Source organism: Pongo pygmaeus, chromosome 7, assembly GCF_028885625.2.
Source record: "Pongo pygmaeus isolate AG05252 chromosome 7, NHGRI_mPonPyg2-v2.0_pri, whole genome shotgun sequence".
Taxonomy (NCBI): Eukaryota; Metazoa; Chordata; class Mammalia; order Primates; family Hominidae; genus Pongo; species Pongo pygmaeus.
In genome coordinates this window covers 39,225,912-39,250,805 of record NC_072380.2, presented here as the reverse complement: position 1 = coordinate 39,250,805, position 24,894 = coordinate 39,225,912, and the positions used below count along the sequence as shown (strand labels likewise).

The 24,894-nt window shown below is 44.4% G+C and overlaps 2 protein-coding genes across 9 annotated transcripts in view; both read right to left on the bottom strand.

Moving 5' to 3' along the window:
* Window positions 1-1,844: 1,844 nt before the first annotated feature.
* HTRA4 (HtrA serine peptidase 4) lies at window positions 1,845-15,906 on the bottom strand. The gene is given in 11 exon segments (XM_054497739.2): window positions 1,845-2,567; window positions 7,009-7,104; window positions 7,502-7,559; window positions 8,293-8,385; window positions 8,388-8,397; window positions 10,777-10,809; window positions 11,873-12,067; window positions 13,295-13,499; window positions 14,924-15,023; window positions 15,326-15,469; window positions 15,472-15,906. Coding segments are annotated over 11 exon segments (1,404 nt in total). The 5' UTR covers window positions 15,779-15,906; the 3' UTR covers window positions 1,845-2,404.
* Window positions 15,907-16,131: 225 nt separating this feature from the next.
* PLEKHA2 (pleckstrin homology domain containing A2) overlaps window positions 16,132-24,894 on the bottom strand; it is a 73,074-nt gene continuing 64,311 nt past the window's right edge. For all 8 annotated transcript variants that reach the window (XM_054497737.2, XM_063668670.1, XM_054497732.2 and 5 more), the window contains 2 exons: window positions 21,384-21,461; window positions 16,132-20,629 (listed from right to left, as the gene is read on the bottom strand). In XM_054497737.2, coding sequence (XP_054353712.1) covers window positions 20,267-20,629; window positions 21,384-21,461 — 441 coding nt within the window. In that variant the 3' untranslated portion in view covers window positions 16,132-20,266. The remainder of the gene's footprint in view (window positions 20,630-21,383; window positions 21,462-24,894) is intronic.

The following is a 24,894-nucleotide window of genomic DNA, read 5'->3' as shown; positions in this document are numbered from 1 at the left end:
ATACAGCCACACTTCTGCATTCCCAAATCACCAGGAATAAAAGGAAATGTTCCAGATTGTAAGTGGTTTTAAAAACTCAGTTCTCATCCTTTGCAGTCTAAGCTGAAAGAACTATTAAATATAAAATCAAAGGTGGGCAATGTGGCCAAGTCAATGGAAGAGGCTGTTACTCAGAATAACTTACAAATTCTAGAAACAAGGTAGAACTCACTCAATTTACCTCATAATAATTGAATTTAAGACCAAATATCACAGTTAAAATAACTTCCCTGGATACATTCTATCATTTTGTAGCTTTCCTAAGAATTTCTTGCTTTATCATTCCTGATTAATCACTGTTTTTACATTATTAAAGGTGGCAATTTTCTGTAAAAAATTTAAAACAGATGATCCTATTCTGTCTTGAAAGTTCTGTACCAGACTGACCTTAACCTTGCTTATAACATAACAATTGGTAAACTTAATTCATAATCTTTATACCCTAAGACAGTATTTATTAAATTTTTATGGGTCATGAAGAAACCAGACCCTCTCCCCAGAAAAATCTACATACACAGAATTTACATAGAACTTAAAGGGGTTCATCTACACAATTTATGCATGAAACAAAATTGTACTGGTACCCTATAAATTTATACAAATAAAAGAGTTTAAGGGAGTTCAAGGATGCCATATATATTTTTTTTTTAAAAATTTCTAAGGGAAGTCTAAAAAACATAAAACATTATAATATTACCCAAAATAAGATGCTACTTTTCACCTAACCAAGTCCTGCCTCATTTCACACTTTTTTTAACCTCCTAAGTGTATTCATAACCCTACCAAAAGTTGTTTTCTTTAAAAAATAAGAAACTTTAGGCCCAGTGCAGTGGTTCAAGCCTGTAATCCCTGCACTTTGGGAGGCTGAGGCAGGCAAATCCTTTAAGGTCAGGAGTTCGAGACCAGCCTGGCCAACATGGTGAGAAACATCACCCCCTGCCTCCCCATCTCTAGTAAAAATGCAAAAATTAGCCAGGCGTGGTGGCGTGCACCTGTAATCCCAGCTACTTGGGAGGCTGAGGTAAGAGAATCGCTTGAACCAAGGAGGCAGAGGTTGCAGTGAGCAGAGGTCCTGCCACTGCACTTCAGCCCAGGCAACAGAGTGAGACTCTGACCAAAAAAAAAAAAAACTTTTGCAGCTCCAAGGCTTGAAGTCATTTATGTTGCCAGGGGTAAGAGCTTGGTTAAAGGGCTAAAAGACTAGAAACTACTGAAGATGCCCTTCTTATAGTCAGTAAAGCTGCTGGAGACAAAAGTTGTTCTCGCTGCTAGAGTGGTAATTTGAGAATCATCAATATTCCTATGTGACAATCCAAAATTAGCGGTTTTCATTTGACTTCTAAATGACACCCATCATCCATCTACCCACAAACCTGACCAAATGTGATACAACCTGAAAACCTGATGGACTAAAGGAGTATTATTTAACAATTGATTGCCTTTGCACTTTATTCAGTTTGTTTCTTAAATTTTGGTAGACAGATCCATTTGTATATGTGTGTGTTATGTCTAGTTTATGGCTATAGAGAAGGTTTAAAATACTACAGTATCCTTCTCTCAAGGTTAAATTAGAAACTGCCTGTCTTTTAGTTGTTTCTTACACCTTTAATAAAATGTCATCAGTTCCCCCAGATTTCCTGGCACCATGTTCTTCTTCCACTTGACATAGTCAGGCATCTTAGCAACAGTATAGTACCCCAACCTAATGATCCCTGAATGTGTGTATGTGTTTCAAACTCCATTTTTTTTTATTTTTTAATTGTAGTCTCATAACATTACCATTTTTCTTTTTATTTTTATTTTTAAATTAAAAATACATGTGCAGGATGTGCAGGTTTGTTTCATACATGTGCAGGATGTGCAGGTTTGTTTCATAGGTAAATGTGTGCCATGATGGTTTGCTGCACCTATCAACCCATCACCTGGGTGTTAAGCGCAGCATGCATTAGCTATTTTTGCTAATGCTCTCCCTCCTCTACCCTACCCACTGCCAGGCCCCAGTATGTGTTGTTGTTCCCCTCCCTATGTTCATGTGTTCTCATTGTTCAGCTCCCACTTATAAGTAAGAACATGCAGTATTTGGTTTTCTGTTCCTGCGTTAGTTTGCTGAGGATAATGGTTTCCAGCTCCATCCATGTCCCTGCAGAGGACTGTTGCTTTTTATGGCTGCATAGTATTCCATGGTGTATATGTACCACATTTGCTTTATCCAGTCTGTCATTGATGGGCATTTGGGTTGATAACCATCCATTTTTCTTTGTAAGAAAAAGATCCAAAAACTTCTTGCCATGTTTGGCACATCTCCAATACAAACCAGGTGATATAACTGGTTTTTTTTAGATAATCCCACTTTAAAACAAGATATTTAATCGATTATTTCAGGTATGACTGTCAGCAGCAAATTATCTTTTCCCCGAAGAACAGCCATGGAAAGGGAATCACTGTCAAGAGCTTTAACAACATCAGTTGTAGTAGTAATAGGTTTCCCATTTATGTTGACAATTACATCATGGTCTCTCAATCCAGAGCTGAGAGAGGGAGAAAAAACGGATCATGAAACTATAAGAATTTTACTTATCCCCATCTATAATTTAATATCTCTGTCTTAACGGCACTATTTTGCTGGCATTAAGCATACAAACCAGAAATAGCCTCAATCCTTCCAAATCGTAAAGCTATTCTAAAATATGCTGCAAAAAAGTCACCTAGAGGACAACTGTCTTATTTACCTTTATAAAATTAATTTCCTATCAGAATCATGTGAGAAGTTTACTCCTCCCATTTTGGGGAATTGGTTTGGAAGGGGGAGTTTAGCTTTTAATTTCTATCAATCCCTGACCTCTGTGAACTTCAAACATACTCCCAGCCTCAGCAGCCAAAGTGAAAAGCCCAAGCGATATGTTTTCTCCCAGACACTTAAACGGCTCAGTTTGATTGTGGCAGCCCACTCACTTGCCCATCTTCCCTACCCCTCCCCAGCTTATGGAGCTGGGAAGGATGCTGAGCTGCATTATAGGAATTCTGCTTCCACTAAATCAAAAACCCACCAACCTTCTGAGTCTAAATATTTCCAGCCCTGGCTCTAGGCTCCTTTTCTCCAAAGTTGTGACTTTATTGCCTTCAACATAATTGCTTCACGTAGACTATATATTCTAGAAGCAAAAACCAGCTCCAAATATAAAACACTACAATACAGAAATAGCCATGCCAATGATTTGGTGAAAATAGGCTGAAAAAGGAACAGCAAATGACTCCAGGAGACACCACTTGATAGAAATCGGAAGCTCAAGGAAGCATGATAATGTGGTTTGATCATCAAGATATGTGGAGTTTAAAAAGAAGAAGCTTAAGGCAAGAGGATGTGAAGAGACGCTTAAGTATAAAACTAAAATCAAGAAATAACCTTAGAACAAAGACAGTTTAGGAAGATGACTTAGGAGTTTAGGAGGATGACTTAGGAGCAGTGGCTCACACCTGTAATCCCAGCACTTTGAGAGGCCCAGGCGTGTGGATCACCTGAGGTCAGGAGTTCGAGACCAGCCTGCCCAACATGGTGAAACCTCGTCTCTATTAAAAGTACAATAATTAGCTAGGTGTGTAATCCCAGCTATTTGGGAGACTGAGGCAGAAGAATCACTTGAACCCAGGAGGCGGAGGTTGCAGTGAGCCGAGATCACACCATTGCACTCCAGCTGGGGCAACAAGAGCGAAACTCAGTCTCAAAAAAAAATAATAATAATAAAAATAAAACACTTCAAATAGTGCCTGAGATATAGTAAAACTTTTGTAAGTGCCAGATAATGGTGTAATTATCATTATTATTAGGTATAAGTCAGTGAAAGCCAGAAAGAATAGATTTGTTTGAGACAGGTTCTCACTCTCTTAACCAGGCTGGAATACAGTGGTGCAATCATGGCTCACTGCAGCATCAAACTCCTGGGCTCACGTGATCCTCCTGCCTCAGCCTCCCTACAGGCACCTGCCACCACTCCCAGATGATTTTGTTTATTTTATTTATTTATTTTTAGAAACTATGTTGCTCAGGCTGGTCTCAAACTCCTGGTTTCAAATGGTCCTCCTGCATCATGGCATGAGCCACCATGCCCAGTCCTAATTTCTGTTTATCAGCAACTTCCAGCACTAATTTTCACATTTTAACATACATATGAATCACCTGGGGATCTTGTTAAACACGCAGATTCCGATTCAGTGGACCAAAGGTGGGACCTGTGATTCTGCCTTTCCAACAAGCCCCAGCTGAGCTAATGACGCTGGTCTACAGACCACATTCTGAGTAGCAAGGACTTAGTTGAAAGAAATAGCTTTGGTCTTGAACCAGAACTTAAAAATAAGGAAGTGGGGGAAGAGTGGAGCAGAGCAGGAACGAGAAAAGTCCAGAAAAACCAGGGACAAGCCATATTTAGTAACATGAGACCTATAACTGCTGTGCTGAACAGTGCCCTCTGATTTCACTAGGGGGAAAGCCCCAGTGAAAGTGGTGCCATAATCTAAACAGATTACTGAGCTCTTGAAAAATAAAAACAATGAGAAAGGGATAATAAAGAAGTACAGACCGGGCGCAGTGGCTCACACCTGTAATCCCAGCACTTTGGGAGGCCAAGGCAGGCGGATCACGAGGTCAAGAGATGGAGACCATCCTGGCCAACATGGTGAAAACCCGTCTCTACTAAAAATGCAAAAATTAGCTGGGCGTGGTGGCGCATGCCTGTAGTGCCAGCCATTCGGGAGGCTAAGGCAGGAGAATCACTTGAACCCAGGAGGCAGAGGTTGCAGTGAGCCGAGATCGCGCCACTGCACTCCAGCCTGGTGACAGAGCAAGACTCCGTCTCAAAAAAAAAAAAAAAAAAAGTACAACAGAGAAGCCCAGGAGAATGATATTTGTAGGACAAGCCACCTCTCTCAGTACTTAGTATTAAATGTTTTGAAACAACAGTGAAATCAGCTGGAGAACCTTCTTTTGGAAGCTGTTCTGGCCTTTGCTTTATTACACAGGTCTTAGTGCTGGCCTCTGATATTGTCATTCAGAGTTCAAAGAAAAATGTAGGTTTTGTGAGGTTTTGGTGTAGTTTTTTTTTGCTTGCTTGTTTGTTTGAGACAGGGTCTCACTTTGTTGCCCAGGCTGGAGTGTAGTGGCATGAGCACAGCTCATTACAGCCCAGACTCATGTGATCCTCCCATCTCGACCTCCCCAAGTAACTGGGACCACAGGTGCAAACCACCACGCCTGGGTAATTTTTGTTTTTGTTTTTTAAATGGAGTCTCGCTTTGTTGCCCAGGCTGGAGTACAGGGGCGTGATCCCAGCTCACTGCAACCTCTGCTGCCCAGGTTCAAGTGATTCTCCGACCTCAGCCTCCCAAGTAGCTGGGATTACAGGCATGCGACACCACACCCAGCTAATTTTTATATTTTTTAAGTAGGGATGGTGTTTCATCAAGTTTGCCAGGTTGGTCTCAAAATCCTGACCTCAAGTGATCTGCCCACCTTGGCCTCCCAAAGTGCTGGGATTACAGGCGTGAGTCATGGCACCTGGCCTAATTTTTATTTTTTGTAGAGACAGGGTTTCACCATGTTCCCCAGGCTGGTCTCAAACTCTCAGGCTCAAGCAATCCTCCCACCACAGCCTCCCAAAGTGCTAGGATTACAGGGGTGAGCCAACATGCCCAGCCGAAAAATTTGTTTTAAAATACCTAAAATATGGCCGGGTGTGGTGGCTCATGCCTGTAATCCCAGTACTTTGGGAAGCCGAGGTGGGTGGATCACTTGAGGTAGGAGTTCGAGACCAGCCTGGCCAACATGGTGAAACCCTGTCTCTACTAAAAATACAACAATTAACCAAGCATGGTGGCAGGTGCCTGTAATCCCAGCTACTCGGGAGGCCGAGGCAGGAGAATCACTTGAACCTGAGAGGTGGAGGTTGCAGTGAGCCGAGATTGCACCACTGCACTGCAGCCTGGGCAACAAGAGTGAGACTCCATCTCAAAAGAAAAAAAAAAACTATTAATGAATAATTAATAGTTACTAATACCTAATAGGTGTTAATCACTTAATAGTTAATAACTACTAATATTGAAAGGGTAGATTTGGGAATTCCTAGCCAAATTAATTTAAACTTATGCTATTAACTCATAACATGAGCTCTTCTTAGACTATAGAGAACCACCCCCTCCCAAAATACAAAAAAAAGCCTTTATAAGTACCCAAGTCTAAATCAGCACTGTCCTATAGACAATAATGCAAGCCACATATGTAATTTTAAATTTTCTTGTAGCCCTGTTTTTAAAAATTTTTAAACAGATGAATTTAATTTAATAATATATCTTATTTAATACAATATATCCAAATATTATCATTTAATGTGATATTTTTAAAATAGTTATTTTACATTCTGTTTCCTATGTCTTTGAAATCCACTTGAAATAACACACACCCCCAATATACTACTATACAATGATAATATCTTTTCTTTTTTTGAGGCGGAGTCTTGCTCTGTCGCCCAGACTGGAGTACAGTGGCGTGATCTCAGCTCACTGCAACCTCTGCCTCCTGTGTTCAAGCAATTCTCCTGCCTCAGCCTCCCAAGTAACTGCAATTATAGGCGCACCCACAAATTTTTGTATTTTTAGTAGAGACGGGGTATCACTATGTTGGCCATGCTGGTCTCAAACTCCTGACCTCAGGTGATCCACCCACCCTGGCCTCCCAAAGTGCTGGGATTACAGGCGTGAGCCACTGCGCCTGGCCTGGGTTTTTTCATTTAAATTAAACTTACTTTAATTCAAAATTCAGTTCCTCAGTCACACGGGCCACATTTCAAGTGTTCAGTACCTACTACATGTAGGTAGTGGCCACTGTATTGGACAGATCAAGTCTGGATCCCCCATGCGTTTTACCATGGCACACATCTAGAAAAAGCAAAGGTAGATGACAAAGGCCTTCACTTCTCTTACCTTTGAGCAGCTGTTCCTTCAACCACTTTACAAACATAAACCCCAGAACTCACATCGGGGAAATCTGGATAATGCATTTTCAATTCTTCACTAAGGCTAAGAGAAGTGAGAAGATTAGGAAACAATGAATTAGTCTCCTGAGCCCTGGTAAAAGCCTGAAACTCTTAGTAGGTACTCTGTTCTGCTCAAGGCTCACAAGGGCCAAGGAAGATTCCATCAAGCTAATCACAGTCACTCTCCTCTTGGTTCGGGCTGAGCCTCTATCCCAAAGCCTAGAACCACTGGACATTATAAAATACACCCACAATGAAATAAACTATGTATAGTTAGTGCTGATGCAGGCAGAGGCAGATACATACCCTGAGACAGATAGGGCCTAGGGTCACAAGAGTACCTGGCTATGGTCCAAGTGGCTCAGCTTTTCTGTTAAGACTATGCAGCTATGGTTTTTGCCTCTGAAAAACAACCCAGACATATTCAAACACATGCTTACGGCACAGTGAGGGACAGCATTTGCAGACCCAGATATTTCTTATTTGAAAATGCCTTTCCTGGAAAGGAAAGTTATGATGTGTTACAACAAAACCTCTTTCCTGTTAGCGCAGCTTAAAAGACACCCATGTCCCAGGATCTCTTTGCCATCATAGCTGTCCTTTCAGGTTACCTGGATGAAACACAGGCTTCAGAGAACCTTTGTCATTAGCACTTACACTCCTCCCACCCACCTCCCGCCTCCAGCCCCTGGGTTTCATTTCCACATTAGCTCAATCCAAATACTTCTGGGTACAACTCATGCTTGGTTTGTGCCTAGTCCCCCAGTATTGCTGCTCAAATCACCATTATAGGAGCTGAGTACAAATGAGTGACCCAGTAGTCTACAGGATTCAAATGGCTGTCTCCGGGCCAGGCGTGGTGGTTCACACCGGTAATCCCAGCACTTTGGGAGCCCGAGGCAAGCGAATCACTGGAGGTCAGGAGTTCAAGACCAGCCTGGCCAACATAGTGAAACCCCGTCTCTACTGAAAATACAAAAATTAGCTGAGCATGGCAGTGGGTGCCTGTAGTCCCAGCTACTCGGAAGGCTGAGGCAGGAGAATCGCTTGAACCCAGGAGGCAGAGGTTGCAGTAAACCAAGATGGCGCCGCTGCACTCCAACCTGGATGATGAGCAAAATTGTGTCTCAAAAACAAAAACAAAAAAATTGGTGTCACCACAAAAGATTGAGTGTTCCTGAAAAGCACAAGACGAAACCAAAAAAAAAAAAAAAATCCCAACTTGCTTTACCTTTCAACTGGCACTCATGGTATTCTACCAAGAACTGCCTAACTCAATCTGAAGGAATTGCAAAGGAGATTCCATCAGTCACCCTCGATGAATCACATCACCATCCTGGCAAGGGAGGGGACATCATTCAGTCATGAAGTTTTGCAAACTGATGAGTGCAAGACCAGAACAAGCAGAGGAAGGAGTGAAGCTAGTTACTTAGGGTCAGAAAACAGGGCCGAGACGAACTTTGTACTTCAAAAGAGAGCAACGGATGTGCCTTTATAGGGCAAATAGTGTGATGGGACAGCAAAGGGTAACTGCACATGCGCAGAAGTTACCTTCTTTTCATGGCCAAAGGATCAAGGATGCTGAGGACTTTTTAAAATCTTGAGCTCATGGCCGGGCACAGTGGCTCACGCCTGTAATCCCAGCACTTTGGGAGGCCGAGGCGGGCGGATCACGAGGTCAGGAGATCAAGACCATCCTGGCTAACACGGTGAAACCCCATCTCTACTAAAAATATAAAAAATTAGCCGGGCCTGATGGCGGGCGCCTATAGCTACTCGGGAGGCTGAGGCAGGAAAATGGCGTGAACCCGGGAGGCGGAGCTTGCAGTGAGCCGAGATCGCGCCACTGCACTGCAGCCTGGGCGACAAAGCAAGACTCCGTCTCAAAAAAAAAAAAAAAAAATCTTAAGCTCATTTTTTCCTTTAGTAAGTTACATTGACTTTAAAAGTGAGCCACAGTTTGTATTTTGACAAAGGTAGAAGGACAAGGAGCATTTGCCTTTTTATTATTTAAAACTAAAAATAAACATGGAAAAGGTAAAAAGCTGTGGGATTGTCAGTAACACTGCATTGAAACTATTCAGAAGAATTAGCAAAATTGACCTTAGGGAACAAAGTTCTGCTAAGCTAAAGGTATGAGGTAGAAAATATTTTCCTCTTTATGTACCTCATCTTCCTTTAGCCTTTTAGGTAATGGGAAAGGATAAAAAAGAGATTTTTTTTTTTCTTTTTGAGACGGAGTCTCACTGTGTTGCCCAGGCTGGAGTGCATTGGTGCAATCTTGGCTCATTGCAACCTCTGCCACCCGGGTTCAAGCGATTCTCCTGCCTCAGCCTCCCAAGTAGCTGGGATTACAGGCGCATGCCACCATGCACAGCTAATTTTTTTGTTTTTTGTATGTTAGGTAGAGATGGGGTTTCACCATGTTGGCCAGGCTGGTTTTGAACTCCTGACCTCAGGTGATCCACCCGCCTCAGACTCCCAAAGTGCTGGGATTACAGGAGTGAGCCACCATACCCAGCCAGAAAAGAGATTTCTGATTGTGTTAAACTATAGATTGTAATTCAGTAGGTCTGGGATACGGCCTGAAATTCTGCATTTCATCCCTGCTCTAGTAAACTCATTGTCTAATGGAGAAGGCAGGAACAAAACAAACAAAAATGACATGCAATGCTATGAGTTAAAAAAAAAAAAAAAAAAATCATTTTGCATAAAATTCATTCTAAAAGCAAATGTAATATTTAAACAGGAACCAAAAGCAATCAGTGCAAATGGACTCAGAAAGGATGATCACATGCTATATGTCAAACAGCATTGCACTCTCCTAGGTTTTCACATGTATTTGAGCAACTAGAAACCCTGGCATTTCCACTAGAGACACGGAATACAATTTAAGAATACATGACACAGCAATGTATTTGACAGGCTAAGGCAGGCAGCTCACTTGAAGTCAGGAGTGCTGGTTGTAGCTTTTCTCTCATCTATAAGCAGGTCAAGAGGTCAAGACTAAAAACCTGGACAGATGACATTATGTAATTAGCATTTTTAAATGAGAGATAGTTCTTCATATGAAGCATCAAGGGGTCTTCAAGGATCTACATTTCATAGCAAAGCTGGTCATTTGGCATAAACCTGGGTTTAATATCCAGGGCTTTTGGCACAGCGTGGTGGCTCATGCCTGTAATCCTAACACTTTGGGAGGCCGAGGCAGGAGGATCACTTGAACTCAGGGGTTTGAGACCAGCCTGGGCAACATAGTGAGACACTGTCTCTATTAAATAAATAAATAAATAAAATCCAGGGCTTTTGGTAACTAGCCAATGAAAACAGAAAGCATGGGGAAGAGAGAAATTTCAAAGGAAGCCAGAGCGAGAACCCTAGTGTTCTCAGTGGGATGAGATCACACACTAGGATAACAATCTTGAATTTTTTCTAACTATTGACTTAAGGTCCAAGAACAGAAAAGCACCATTCCACAGCTCTCTACACAAGAGCGGCACCCAAGTCTGCATCATGGAATATGTAAAGTCCTTTTTTGTTTTTGTAGATATGGTGTCTTGCTGTGTTGCCCAGGCTAGCCTCAAACTCCTGGCCCCAAGCAGTCATCCCAAATGTGCTGGGATTACAGACATGAGTCACCACCCCTGGCCTGGAATTAATAAAGTCTTTTAAAGTTAAGAAGAAACATGAAGCAACAAGGAAAGTGATCACTTACCAAGTTCACCAGAGGACCACCAGAATTCCCATACTAAAAGTAGAATTTGAAAAAGACATCCGTGAAGCTAATGAATACATTCCCCCTTGTCCTTTATACATAGCTCCCAAAACAGTTTACCAAAAGCAGCCCACCAAGCTCCTATTCCCCCCAGGCCGGCAAAATTGTGCCCCTATCATCACCAAAACCAAAGTCAGTGTAGGTAAAGAACTATAGCAGTGGGACCACCACCTTCACTTTTTTTTTTTTCTTGGGACAGAGTCTTACTCTGTTGCCCAGGCTGGAATGCAATGGTGCAATCTTGACTCACTGCAACCTCTGCCTCCCGGTTCAAGTGATTCTCCTGCCTCAGCCTGCTGAGTAGCTGGGATTATAGGCACCCGCCACCATGCCCAGCTAATTTTTGTATTTTTAGTAGAGACAGGGTTTCACCATGTTGGCCAGACTGGTCTCGAACTCCTGACCTCATGATCCGCCTGCCTCAGCCTTCCAAAGGGCTGGGATTACAGGCGTGTGCCATTGTGCCCCGCCAAGGGACCACCACCTTCTTACAGGAGGGGTGACCTCTACAACAGACCACCCAATAGCATGGATGCCAGCAATCACAGCGAACAGGACAGACTCTAACAAAGTGGCATTCCATTCCTCCCACAGCGATTTAACCAAACCTGGACATCCCCAAAGCTCACTCTGACATATTCTTCTCACTGAACTGCCAATATTGTGTGATCTGAGGATAGGCCTCCTAAGTCAGCAATCCCCACTTTTTGGCACAGGGACCGGCTTTGTGGAAGACAATTTTTCCACAGACGGAGGGGTGGTTTGGGATGAAACTGCTCCACCTCAGATCATCAGGCATGAGTCAGATTCTATAAGGAACATGCAACCTAGATCCCTTGCATGTGCAGTTCACAATAGGGTTTGCACTCCTGTGAGAATCTAATGCCGCCGCTGATCTGACAGGAGGTGGAACTCGGGCAGTCATTGTCACTCTCCTGTGGCTCACCGCCTGCTGTGCGGCCCAGTTCCTAACAGGCCATGGACCTGTACTGGTCCACAGCCCACGGGTTGGGCACCTCTGTCCTAAGTGACTTACATTAACTGTGGCATCAATCTGGACGTAGTCCATATCTGAATCCTTCATCCTCAGTTCTTTGCCCCCTCGCTGTTTGGTGCTGACAATTCCTGCAGTAGCTGTGTTCTGCAGAGAAAATGGGCCGCCCAAAGCCACCACAAACTCTCCAGCCCGAAGGTCAGATGATCTTCCCAGCATCCATACAGGAAGTTCAGCCTGCACGTGCCCAAAGAGGGATGAGGAGGACAGAAAGGGTAAAGAACAAATCAAGATCAGAATTGCCAAAGTGTGTGTCTAACACATATATGACGCTGTCTCTATCACCTTGGCCCTTACCACCTGAGAAGCACCCACTCACACAGCTTCTATGACTGTCTTCTACTTCTTCCTCAAAGTCCAACTACCGTGAAGCTCTTGATTGTTAAGATGACTAGGATCATTTCTAAGATCTAAAACAATTACTTTGTAGAAATTACTATTAGTAAACAGTCAGTGAAGTCACTGATGAACATAAACTGACATTAGCAATTTACACAGCACCATTCCAGCTCAAAGCTTAACAGTCAAAGTGAATAAGCCACAAACAGAAAGGAGATCACCCAGGGCGACACTTCTCACACTGTAATGTGCGTGCAAATTACCTAGTGATGTTATGTTAATGCAGATTCTGAGTCAGCACATCTATCTGGGTAAAGGCTGAGACTCTGAACTTCTAAAAAGCTCTCAGACACCATGTCAATATATCTGATGTGCAGACTACCAGTACTATGTGTAGTAAGGACTTCAAAGTATTCCTTAGCAACTTTGAGTCCATTGCAGTAATTTCTGATATCCTAAGACAAGCAGAGAAATAATTTTCCCTGAAGCAGCAATTGTTGAAGAAGGAGTTGAAGGAGGAAAAAAAAAAAAAAAAAAAAAGACTGCTTGATAGTTAATAGAAACAGAGGCCAAGCGCAGTGGCTCACACCTGTAATCCCAGCACTTTGGGAGGCCGAGGCGGGTGGATCACTTGAGGTCGGGAGTTTGAGACCAGCCTGGCCAACATGGTAAAAACCAGTCTCTACTAAAAGTACAAAAATTAGCCAGGCGTGGTGGCAGGCACCTGTAATCCCAGGTACTCAGGAAGCTGAGGCAGGAGAATCACTTGAACCCAGGAGGCAGAGGTTGCAGTGAGCTGAGATTGAGCCACTGTACTCTAGCCTGGGCGACGGAGACTGTTTCAAAAAAAAAAAAAAAGAAAGAAAAGAAAGAAACGGTTAGGGATATACAGAAAGGTGTTGAAGCAAATAAACAAAAGAGGGAGTAAAGAACAGAAAGAAACCAGAGAAAAGCATAAATTCGACAGAAAAGATGTGGTGTGAGAGTGTAGTGGGGCAGAAAATATCAGCTAATAGATAAAAATCCCCAAATATGTAGACTCTGACTCAGCCCTGAAATACTCACATTCGGTTCAATCTTAATCACCGTAAGATCCAATTTAAGATCAATATCCTTGACAACAGCTTCATAACGCGCCCCATTCTGGAGCACCACCTCAATCCACTGCTGGTTCCTGACAACATGGGCATTGGTAATAATGAGCCCGTCCTCAGACACTATGAACCCAGAGCCACTGTACACGGGAACAAGCATGCTGCCGTGAAGTCACCTGTCTCCGCAAGACAATAGTGTAAACAGACGGCAAGAAAGTTAGGGGATACAGCCATATAATCTGAGAGTCACGGGAACCTCACTCTTATTAAACATACCTCCATCACAGTTTTCTTTTATTTTCTTTTCTTTTTTCTTTTTGAGACAGAATCTCGCTCTGTTGCCCAGGCTAGAGTGCAGTGGCACAATCTCAGCTCACTGCAACCACCTCCCAGGTTCAAGCAATTCTCCTGCCTCAGCCTCCCAAGTAGCTGGGATAACAGGCATGCACCACCAGGCCTGGCTAATTTTTGTATTTTTAGTAGAGATGGGGTTTCGCCATGTTGGCCAGGCTGCTCTCAAACGCCTGACCTCAGGTGATCCACCCGCCTCGGCCTCCCAAAGTGCTGGGATTACAGGCGTGAGCCACCGCTCCCAGTCTTCCATCACAGTTTTCTCAGACATTTCACTTTTCCCTGGCTATGTGTAAATTTTCTCCATGTATCAATGGACTTGGCACGTACAGGGCCCCAGCCATCTCTTGTGAGCATGGTTGAGAGCTGGGTCCAGCTCTCCTTTTCCAGGGACACTGCTTCTTCAGAGCTGGTTAGTGTAGCAGCCCATGGGTTCTCTGCTGCGAAAAGGCTGAACCCAATCCTAATACTAGAGGCAAAAGTCAGCCTCATACCACAGTATCAAGGACCCAGGCAGGAGAGAATCAAAGGGCTCTGATTCTGGCTTAGTTTCCACCACCAACTGGCCTCGTAACATGGTAACATAGGACAAATTAACCCTGCTCTCTGGGTCTGGATTTCCTTGTATCCAAAGTGGGGGCTGAGCAAGATCACAACCAAAATGTCTACTAAGCTGGATGTGGTGACTCACACCCGTAATCCCAGCACCTTGGGAGGCTAAGGTGGCAGATCGTTTGGGCCCAGGAGTTCGAGACCAGCCTGAGCAATATAACAAGACCTTGTCTCTACAAAAAAATACAAATATTAGCTGGGTATGGTGGCACCTGCCTATAGTCCCAGTTACTCCAGAGGCTGGGGTGGGAGGATTACTTGAGCCCGGTGGATGGAGCTGCAGTGAGCCGTGATCTGTCACTGCATTTCAGCCTTGGTGACAGAGCAAGACCTTGTCTCAAAAAAAGAAAAGAAAATGCCTACTAGCTCTTACATCTGACCTTAAATTTTGTCTGTGGCAGGAGGGGGAAAAAGCATCAGCCACCTAAGTGGGCAGGGGGAGCTCGGATTTGGAAGTCAGCATCCTTGTGCCTCTGCTCTTTGGTTAAATGACCTTGAACAGGTTATTCCACCTCTTTACGTCTCAGTTTCCTCACTGTTTTTTTAGGATTAAACGACGCTTGCGAAGGGTCTGGAGCAGGTAGGCACGCAGAAACCATTAGCTGGGACAGTGGAGGTCTTCCTCCTCCTCCTTTACCTGCCCCACAGCTGCACGTGAACCACCGATGGCGCCACCTTCTCCACCACCACCGCGATGAAGTTGTAATTCCTCCTGAGCGGGCCTGCGCTTCTGGTCCCTGTGAAGAAATACTGGCTCAAGAGTACGCCTCGAGGGAACCAGACCTGCTATCCTAGTTGGAAAAATGTTAAAGGCAAGACAGTGTTCAAAATGTGCATGGGGAGGGAGAAACCACGTAGCAGCCGGTAAAGAACCCCTGTTAAGGAGGAAAGGAAATCAGGAACACAGAGGTGTCGAATCCAGGAGGCAAATGACGCAGGAGGACCCGGCGCGAACTGTGTGGTCTCAGTGAGGTCTTGTTCCTTTACGCTCCTCCAGAGTTAGAAAGTGTCCCGAGGGCGCGCGCCTCCCACGGCTCACCTGTATCCCCGCAGTTCCCCCACTGCACAGGCACGGCCGGGACCTAGCCCAGGCGGCGCGCGGCGCGGTTTTCGGCCCGCAGCGCGCACATGGTGGTGTAGGTGCGCCTGTCGCTGCCGCACACGGCCCTTCCTAGCGTCGGGCTGGGAACCCGGGGCGCAGCGGCTCGAGGCACTGCAGCCCCGGGGCGCACGGTTGGCCCTGCGCCCCGCCGCAGACTTCACGCTCGGCCGCGGGGCAGACGCGGCAACAGCGGCACAGGTCGAGCACCGGCGTGCTCCCCAGCGCGCAGGTGGGCAGCGCGGGGCAGCGCGTGGGCTGGCTGACCGGGGGGCAGGCCAGCTGGGTATGTAGCCTCTCAGCCCCGGCCCAGAGAACGGGCACCAGGAGCAGCAGTAGCCCCGGCAGGAGGCATCGTCCCAGCCCCGCGCGCCGCAGCTGAGGTCTAATCATCCTGCTCCTTCTTCGCGTCCACTCTTCAGTGACTTCACTCTGGACCTGCAAACGCTCCTAAATGAGAGACACTTTCTCCCGGCCACGGCGCCGCCTCCGCCGGCCCCCAAACTTTAAGGGGCAGAGCCTGGCATACCTCTCCATATACACACCCGTACATCCCCTACCACCCACCCCCGTCCGCGCCCCGGAGCCAGGTTCTCCCCCAGGCAATGAGGGGAAGGTCTCTAGCCCTACCCGAAGCAGGAAAACTACCTCCTGAAATCCCTAAAAACCGACAATGGGGGCAGACTGATAGGAAAGCTCACCCACCCATGGTCAGAAGGTCAGTATTAGGAAAACACATGACCATATTTCAGTATTTCACATGGTTTTATTACAAAACAAGCCACAAAACAGTTTTAGAAAATTTTTGCTACATACCAATTAGGAGATCACATAAAATGAGAAGCGTAACAGTTTCCATGCACTCAGCCTAGAGCTTACAGCGAGTGCATTTCACAGCTGAAACATCACTGCTTTAAAACACAGAATCATGCTACCCCTTCATAAGCAGAGGGGGAGGAGGTCAAACAGTATGTTTTTGCCAAACGTTTGCTTTATCTGAACTCTATCTAGTATGAAGGACTGGCTGCCGCAGGCAATAACACAGAGAGCAAAAGGAACAAAGGAAGAAAAGGGTGCTGGCAGACAAGATTTAACAAACCTGTCCACTTCCGACATTTCAAAAGTTTATAAACAAAGCTCACTTGGGGACACTCAATTTCCAAAATGCTGTGACCTCCACATATGTTATCTAATTTACACTAAAAACAAACCTACTAAATTCCACTCCTCAACTACTGAACCTGCTATTTATTCATGGGGTCCTTTTAGCCCACATAAGAGTATATTTATATTCAGAAATAGAAAAGAAAAAAAATTTGCTTCAAGTAGACTAAGAAGCTGGACCTTAAAACTACTTTCTTTCTCGTGGGAGCTGAGTATTCAACTCAGAAATAGATGTATAACTCCAATATTCTGACCTGACATCAATCTCCATAATGTATGCTTCAATACCCTTATGATGTCTCACTTAACACTAAAGGCCAAATTATTTTTACCAACCATCAGCTGACATTGAGTAAGCAAGTCGTTTGAAGCTTTCAAAAGTAATAGATGGTGGCCAGGCGTGGTGGCTCACACCTGTAATCTGAGTACTTTCGGAGGCTGTGAGGCAGGAAGATCACTTGAGCCCAGGAGGTCCAGGCTGCAGTGAGCCATGATCAGGCCACTGCACTCCAGCTTGGGTGACAGAGTGAAACACTATTTCTAAAAATAAAAATTAAAGAATAATGGATGGCATTATTCAGCCATGGGGAAGACCACCTGAAATACTGTTACACACAGTGGGTCAAGACCACTTCAAAAGCCTTATGAAAATAGCACAACTCAGGCAAGGCTTTTATTCCACAAAGAAAATGCAGTACATTTTTTAGTTCCTTTAAAAAAAAAAAACCTCAGATTTACTCCAGACCCTATGCACTTAGTCACTAATCTATACTGCATCCCCATCCTATTTTTTCCATTTGGTTCAATTTTATACATTTAAAACTAACTGCTTTGGTCAAATACGTACCATCTTTGGTTCACATTAAAAGATTATGGTTTAAAATTGGCCAGAAGTTAAGAAATATCAACAAAATAGGAAGTTTGAAATACAATTTAGGAATGAGAATGCTTTCAGAGCTTGTTTCATTGAAGATAATAATTTATCTCATATTGAACTACATTAACAACGTTCTAGCTAGGCGCAGTGGCTCACACCTGTAATCCCAGCACTTTAGGAGGCCAAGGCAGGAGGATCACTTGAGCCCAGGAGTTTGAGACAGCCTGGGCAACATAGCCAGGCCCTGTACATACAAAAAAAACTAAAAATTAGCCAGGCGTGGTAGCACAACCCTGTAGTCCTAGCTACTTGGGAAGCTAACATGGGAGGATTGCCTAAGCCCACGGATTCAAAGTTATGATGAACTATGATCACGCCACTGCACTCTAGCCTGGGTAAGAGAGTGAGACCCTGTCTTTTAAAAATTAAAAAAAAAAAATTAAAAACAAGCAATGCTCTAACGTGGAATTCCCAAGTGTTTGCCAATTGACAAGGAGATTTCCATTTGACAGTCTTAGTGTCCTCGTTTCCCTTTATCAGCATAATACCATATGGAGTCTATGTATGTTTAATTTGTCACACTCTCAAAAGAGATCTTGCTGAATAAGAAACAAGTCAGCTTATTATAAGGGCCAATTAATTTAGCAATAGTAACCTATCAGATAATTTTTTTTTTTTTTTTTTTTTGAGACGGAATCTTGCTCTGTCGCCCAGGCTGGAGTGCAGTGGCGCGATCTCGGCTCACTGCAAGCTCCGCCTCCCGGGTTCACGCCATTCTCCTGCCTCAGCCTCCCAAGTAGCTGGGACTACAGGCGCCTGCCACTGTGCCTGGCTAATTTTTTTTTTTGTATTTTTAGTAAAGACGGGGTTTCACCGCGGTCTCGATCTCCTGACCTCGTGATCCGCCCGTCTTGGCCTCCCAAAGTGCTGGGATTACAGGCGTGAGCCACCGTGCCCGGCCTTATCAGATAATTTATTTAAAAGAAAAGAGAGAGAGAGAGAGAAATGGGTAGATTTTCACAATGTAAACACCAAAAGAGGACCTTTTTTCCGTGAGTCAGGGAATATTTAAAGAGATCTCAAAAGTCCCTATTTTCATTAGTTCCACATCACATATTTTGTGCTTTCTTTGAATAGCCAAAGAATTTTCTTGGGGAAAATATGAAAGTAAAACCAGAGCTAAGGAGCTATAAGAATTTGGAATGGCTTCTTGAAATCATGCCGCTCCAAGTATTGTCGTAACCTTGATCACTCATAAATAAATAACTCCCAAACCAAGAATTCCTGAGGGCAAAAGCACACCAGCGTGTATAGGAAAGGCAGGGGAAGGGATGGAAGGTAGAGAAAAATGTAGATTTCCTATTTTATACTAGGACAACTGGGCCAAACTCAATTTAAATGAATAGCTCCAAACCAGTGCAGTCAGAAAAAGTTCTCAGTGTGACACAGACTTCAGGGAAACAACACGTCCTGAAAGAAACGTGATTCCCCTCGAGCCACTAAGGATTTTCTCATCAAGTGTTTTCACCTCTGCATTAGATTTGGACACAAGAAGAGTAGAGCATTTATTCAGGTAAAAATAGTTCTCTTAGTCTCTTCCTCTAGTTACTAATTTTTAATTTAAAAATACAATTAACTGATCTAACTGATAAAAGTCACAGACAGAAATAAGCTAAGTTCTCTCTTCCTTTAGGGAACGCTGGTGGCAATTCACCATATAAATTGGATGGAAGAATTCTTCCAGGGACAGTGAAAATAGTATCTTCTTATCAAATAGAAGGAGGTACGCCCTAAAATTTGGGTGGGCCACTCAATTTTCTTTTATTTTTTGAGACAAAGTTTCACTCTTGTTGCCCAGGCTGGAGTGCAACGGCTCGATCTTGGCTCACTGCAACCTCCACCTCCCGGGTTCAAGTGAATCTCCTGCCTCAGCCTCCTGAGTAGCTGGGATTACAGGCCTGCACCACCACGCCCGGCTAATTTTGCATATTTTTTAGTAGAGGCGGGGTTTCACCATGTTGGCCAGGCTGATCTCGAACTCCTGAGCTCAGGTGATCCACCCGCCTCAGCCTCCCAAAGTACTGGCATTACAGGCGTGAGCCACCACGCCCGCCCAAAACTCAATTTTCTAGGCTCTTTTATCTGAGGAATCTCTGGCCAGCAACTCATAACGTCTAAATCAATGTTTCTATGCCAAAATTCTATTTCATTAAAAATATATCTCTCTCTCTCTAGATTCTTTTTATATCTCTTCATGTTAAGTACATGGAAACTCATCCTATTACAGGGTCTGATCATGCAAGCACACAAGGCTTCATTCAAAGGGCAACAGCAAGAAGAAAGAGAAAGCAAGTTTGCAAGGGTACAAAACACATAGCGCTTAAAATTAGACTAATGCTGGCCCATTCCAAAAGAGCTGCGAGGCACCTGGACTGAAAACAAAATGAAAAAACTAAAACAAGGACAAGGAAATAAAACTTGGTCATTGGTGAAACCGGACTTCCAGCCCCTTCTGGAGAGGAGCTGCTAAAATAATCCCTCTCCAGGAAGACCTCAGAATAGTTAGAATAGAATAGGTGGCTTCCTCTCCACTGAGTATGCCTACAGTTCTAACCTAGTGACTTCCCCAAATTAAATACACTGCGTTGATATTACACACACACACACACACACACACACACACACAGCCAGCTGGATGGGCCCCTCCCTCCCAAAGAGCATCCACAGGAATATGAGTGACATAAAGGCCTCTGACTACCCTCCAACAAGGTAGAGAAACTGAGTCACAGCCTCCTCTCAAGTCCTCCCTCCCTCCCTCCCTCCCACGGCACTGTGCTCCATCACACATCAGAGGTCCGTATGTTTTCATCATCAAGGTTGAACATAAACGGCTTCTCCTTGGGGTGCTGGGGCTCCGATCTGTGCCTTATCCGGGAGCTGGGCAGCACCCCAGCAGCGCTGCCCTCCCCAGGACGAGGCGTGAACAAAGAGTCCTCTGAAGTCTCTCCAGGTGGAAGCAGCTTCTCCCCAGCCTGGGGGACAGGTGTCCAGGGCTGCCAGGAGGAGGCCACAGAGGGGGCTTTGCAGAGGGCTTTCTTTTCCTCCAAAGGTGGCCGCCCCCTGCACAGGATAGAGTTGGGCCCACTTGAAAGGCTGGAGCTTCCAGGTCGGGTCAAAGAAATGGATCTAGAAAAGGACGTTTCCTATAAAAATAAAAGGAAGAAAAAGACAAAAGAAAGTTAGGGCTTTTCAGACAATGTTTATCACACAGTCCCAGGAAGAGTACCCAACCAGGATCACCACCTCATAGGTCCAAGGACGCTTGCCTACAAAAATGAAATACAGTCAACGGGATTCACTCCAAATGTGTCAAGGTCAGCCTGGCAGTGAGACTTGCAGGACATATCCGAAATTCTATTTCTCGGCCAGACGTGGTGGCTCATGCCTGAAATCCCAGCACTTTGGGAGCCCAAGGCGAGTGGATCACCTGAGGTCAGGAGTTTGAGATCAGCCTAGCCGACATGGTGAAACCCCATTTCTACTAAAAATACAAAAAAATTAGCTGGGCGTGGTGGCACATGCCTGTAATCCCAGCTACTTGGGAGGCTGAGGCAGGAGAATCACTTGAACCCGGGAGGCAGAGGTTGCAGTAAGCTGAGATCGTGCCACTGCACTCAGTCTGGGCGACAGAGTGAGACTCCATCTCAAAAAAAAAAAAAAAAAAAAAAGAAATTCCATTTCTCTATCTAACCCTACCTCACCTCCTCCCACAACCAAAAAGAGAAAAATTAAAATGTGTACCCAAATTAGTAGAATGAGAAAAACAAGCAAGACAGCCTGGGGTTTCAGCTGCATCTCGAGACCAGGCTGCTTGCCTACATCACCAAATAAAACATGCCTGCTCAAGAGGAATTCATCTCTGAGTTGACAATGTGCAACAGAAAGGAAGTGACTTACTCTGGGGTGGCACTTGAGGGCCTGGACAGCTGCCCCAATCTCCTTAATCCAGCTGTGCATGTCTTCTGGACTGTCCGCCTGCAAAACATCCATGGCTGTTACCAAAAAATTTTAGGCACTATGATTTCAGCTTCCAAGTCTCTGACTCAATATTAAGTTTATAAAATTACACCATTAGGGGTGGAAAGCATCTCAGAAATCATCTAGTCCAGTAGCTTTCAGACTTTTAAGGACATGTTTCCCTGCAATATCTTATTTGACACCCAATAAATAAAACCGCTCAAAGTGGAGCTGCTCTGAAATGAGGCACAGGCTATGAGGAAGGGGAAAGTTTAAGACCCCATCCCCTGCTGAAGTCCGTCACCCCCTCCAGAAAACAACTGATCCAGTCTAGCCTCCTAGTTTTACAAAAAAGGAAAATGAGGCCCAGAAAGCCAAAGCCCAAGGTTTATGGTAGAGATTCGAGTTCTCCTCACTCTCAACATAGTTGCCTTTCCACTGTAACTATCTGAACAGAATAATCCCACTTTCAATTCCAGCCCTATTAAAGCCAAATCCCACTGTAAATCCTCTAAGATATGTATTGCCTTTGGAAATGGGGCTTTTCTCAGAATACAAGCTACTGGGTCTGCTTTGAAATTTACAAGGAACTCAAATAACTCAACAACAACAACAAAACTATAAATCATCCCATTAAAAAGTGTAGGCCAAGTGCAGAGGCCCATGCTTGTAATCTCAGCACTTGGGAGGCCGAGGCGGGCGGATTGCCTGAGGTCAGGAGTTCGCGACCAGCCTGGGCAACATGGTGAAACCCCATCCCTACTAAAATACAAAAAATTAGCCAGGAGTGATGGCGTGCGCCTGTAGTCCCAGCTATTTGGGAGGCTGAGGCAGGAGAATTGCTTGAACCCGGGAGGCGGAGGTTGCAGTGAGCCGAGATCACACCACTGCACTCCAGTCTGGGTGACAGAGTGAGACTCTGTCTCAAAAAAAAAAAAAGAAAAAAAAAAGTGAGCAAAGGACATGAATAGTTTTCAAAACAAGACATACAAGTGGCCAACAAGCATATGAAAAAATGTTCAATATCCCTAATCATTGGAGAAATGCAAATTAAAATCATCTGATACCAGTCAGAATAGCTATTATTAGGACAAAAAACAGATTCTGGCAAGGATGTGGGGAAAAGGGACCGCTTATACACCGCTGAAAGGCATGTAAATTAGTACAACCTTTATGGAAAGGAGTAGAGAGATTTCTCAAAGAACTAAAAATAGAACTACCATTCAGCTCAGCAATCCCAATAGCGGGTGTCTCTCCAAAGGAAATGAAATCATTATATCTTCACATGTGCCCCCCAACCTAAAATAAAGCTTTAAAAATTTTTTAAAGAAACCATTATATCAAAAAGATACCTGCACCCTTGTGTTTATTGCAGCACTATTCACACACAATAGTAAGGTCATGGAACCAACCTAAGTGCCCATCAACAGAGGACTGGATAAAGAAAATGTGATGTCCATATGTATAATGGAATACTACTCATCTATAAAAATGAATGAAATCGTGTCTTTTGCAGAAATATAGATGAAACTATTATCTTAAGTGAAACAACTGAGACACAGAAAGTCAAATACCACATATTCTCACTTATAACTGGGAGCTAAATAATGTGTACACATGGACACAGGGTGTGAAATAATTGTCACTGGAGACATGGAAGGGTGGGAGGGTGGGAGGTGGGTGAGGGATGAGAAATTACTTGATGGGTACAATGCACAATACTCAGGTGATGGTTACAGCAAAAGCCCAGACTTCACCAAAAGGCAATATATTCATGTAACAAAACCGCACTTGTACCCCTTAAATTTATACAAAAAAAAGAGTTGCGACTTTGCTATTATGAATAAAACTTTTAAAAAAATTTAAACAGTTGTGGGACTTGGAGCACCAAGCTTCACAGTATAAGGATGAAGCCGAGTTACTTACGTATTTCCTCCCAGAAACAACCTATAAACCCCAGAAGGGGGCAGCAGCGGCTCTATGAAAAAAGGGAGGAAACTCCAGCAGCCTCGCTACTGCAGGTGGAGCCTGTCAGTGCCCTCCAGCTTTATAGGGGTTGAGTTCAAGCGAACAGAGCAAACGCTGGCTGAGGGCCCCACCCGGTGTTACATGCTGCACCAGGTGCCAGACACAGTGATGGGACCAGGCGGAATCTCCAGAAATATGCATGTTAGCCTTCCTCTGTCTCCAGCATCATCCCCTAACAGTCCCACCAAAACACACACGCGTGCATTGGTGTGCACGTGCAGATGTATGTGCCACCACCACACACTAGCCCCCAAAGGTCTCCACATCCCCCCTCATCCCCCCATCCCCAAAGTGACTCCTCCTCTTTGCATTCTATCAGGAAAAGACATGACCAGTAAAACAAAAATTCTCAAACCTGCATCCCTACCCCTTCCTGTCACCCCAAAACAAACCCTCCTTAGTTAGATGTGTGCACCTACAAGGGAAACCGTTCAGGTCCTGGTGCACGAGGGCAAAAAGGGTGCTGTGACAAGTGCCCAAAGTGAACACCTCTCCAACGTGTGCTCTGCCTGCAAACTTACTAGCGCTCTCTCCCCGCTTGACTTTTTCCAGTTATTTGACAATCTGGTGGTTTCCCAAGAAAAAGACAAACCCATCCTTTGTCCAAAAAGATCACCAGGATAAGGACTCCAAGATCCTTCCAGAAGGTTCTTTACAAATAGCAGGGCTGGCCTGTTCCACAAGCTTAATTATTGAGGGAATTAAATGACCTCAATTAGGAAAAACTGTTGAAACAGGGCCGAACGCACAGAATGGGCTCTGTAAGTAGCAGATATTATTGTTGTTTTCACTGGTATTATATGATATGCGACAAAAAAATGAAGCCTTAAACGCCACCATTTACAGTTAAGTGCATTGCCCTCTCCATAATAAGACCTTTTCTCAGTTTCCTCATCCTCAAACTGCAGCTAATTCCTACCTCAAAGATCAACTCGTCAAGATCAAATAAGATCTGTATTTGGAGGTTAAAAAGAAAGGTTATTTTGAATTTGAATGAGATGGAGGTCATCATCCATTAGGAGAAAAGCATTTATTAAGAAATTTTCCTCCTAGGGAAACAAAAGATGATTTGATAGGAGGCATATGAGCTGAGGGAGAAAGTCTCCTATGTCACATAGGAGATCTGACATTTTCATTAAACAGACAGGAACATCCCCAGGATGACCATCCAATAATCAGTTTCCAGGGGTGTTAAGCTATCTCCATGCTCCTTCCAGCAGTCTACTGATATGCTCCCCACCATGTCAAATGCTTCCCCCACAGGCCACAGGCCACCTGCCTGACTGCGCTTTGAAGTACTGCCTCCCCACAAACTCCTTCTCCAGGAACTGTCACACAGGAAGCCCAAGTGTCTTCACCCAGCCTCTGCTTAGCAAGAAATCACAGAATCACAGAAAACTAGGAATATCCTGATTTAGATGGG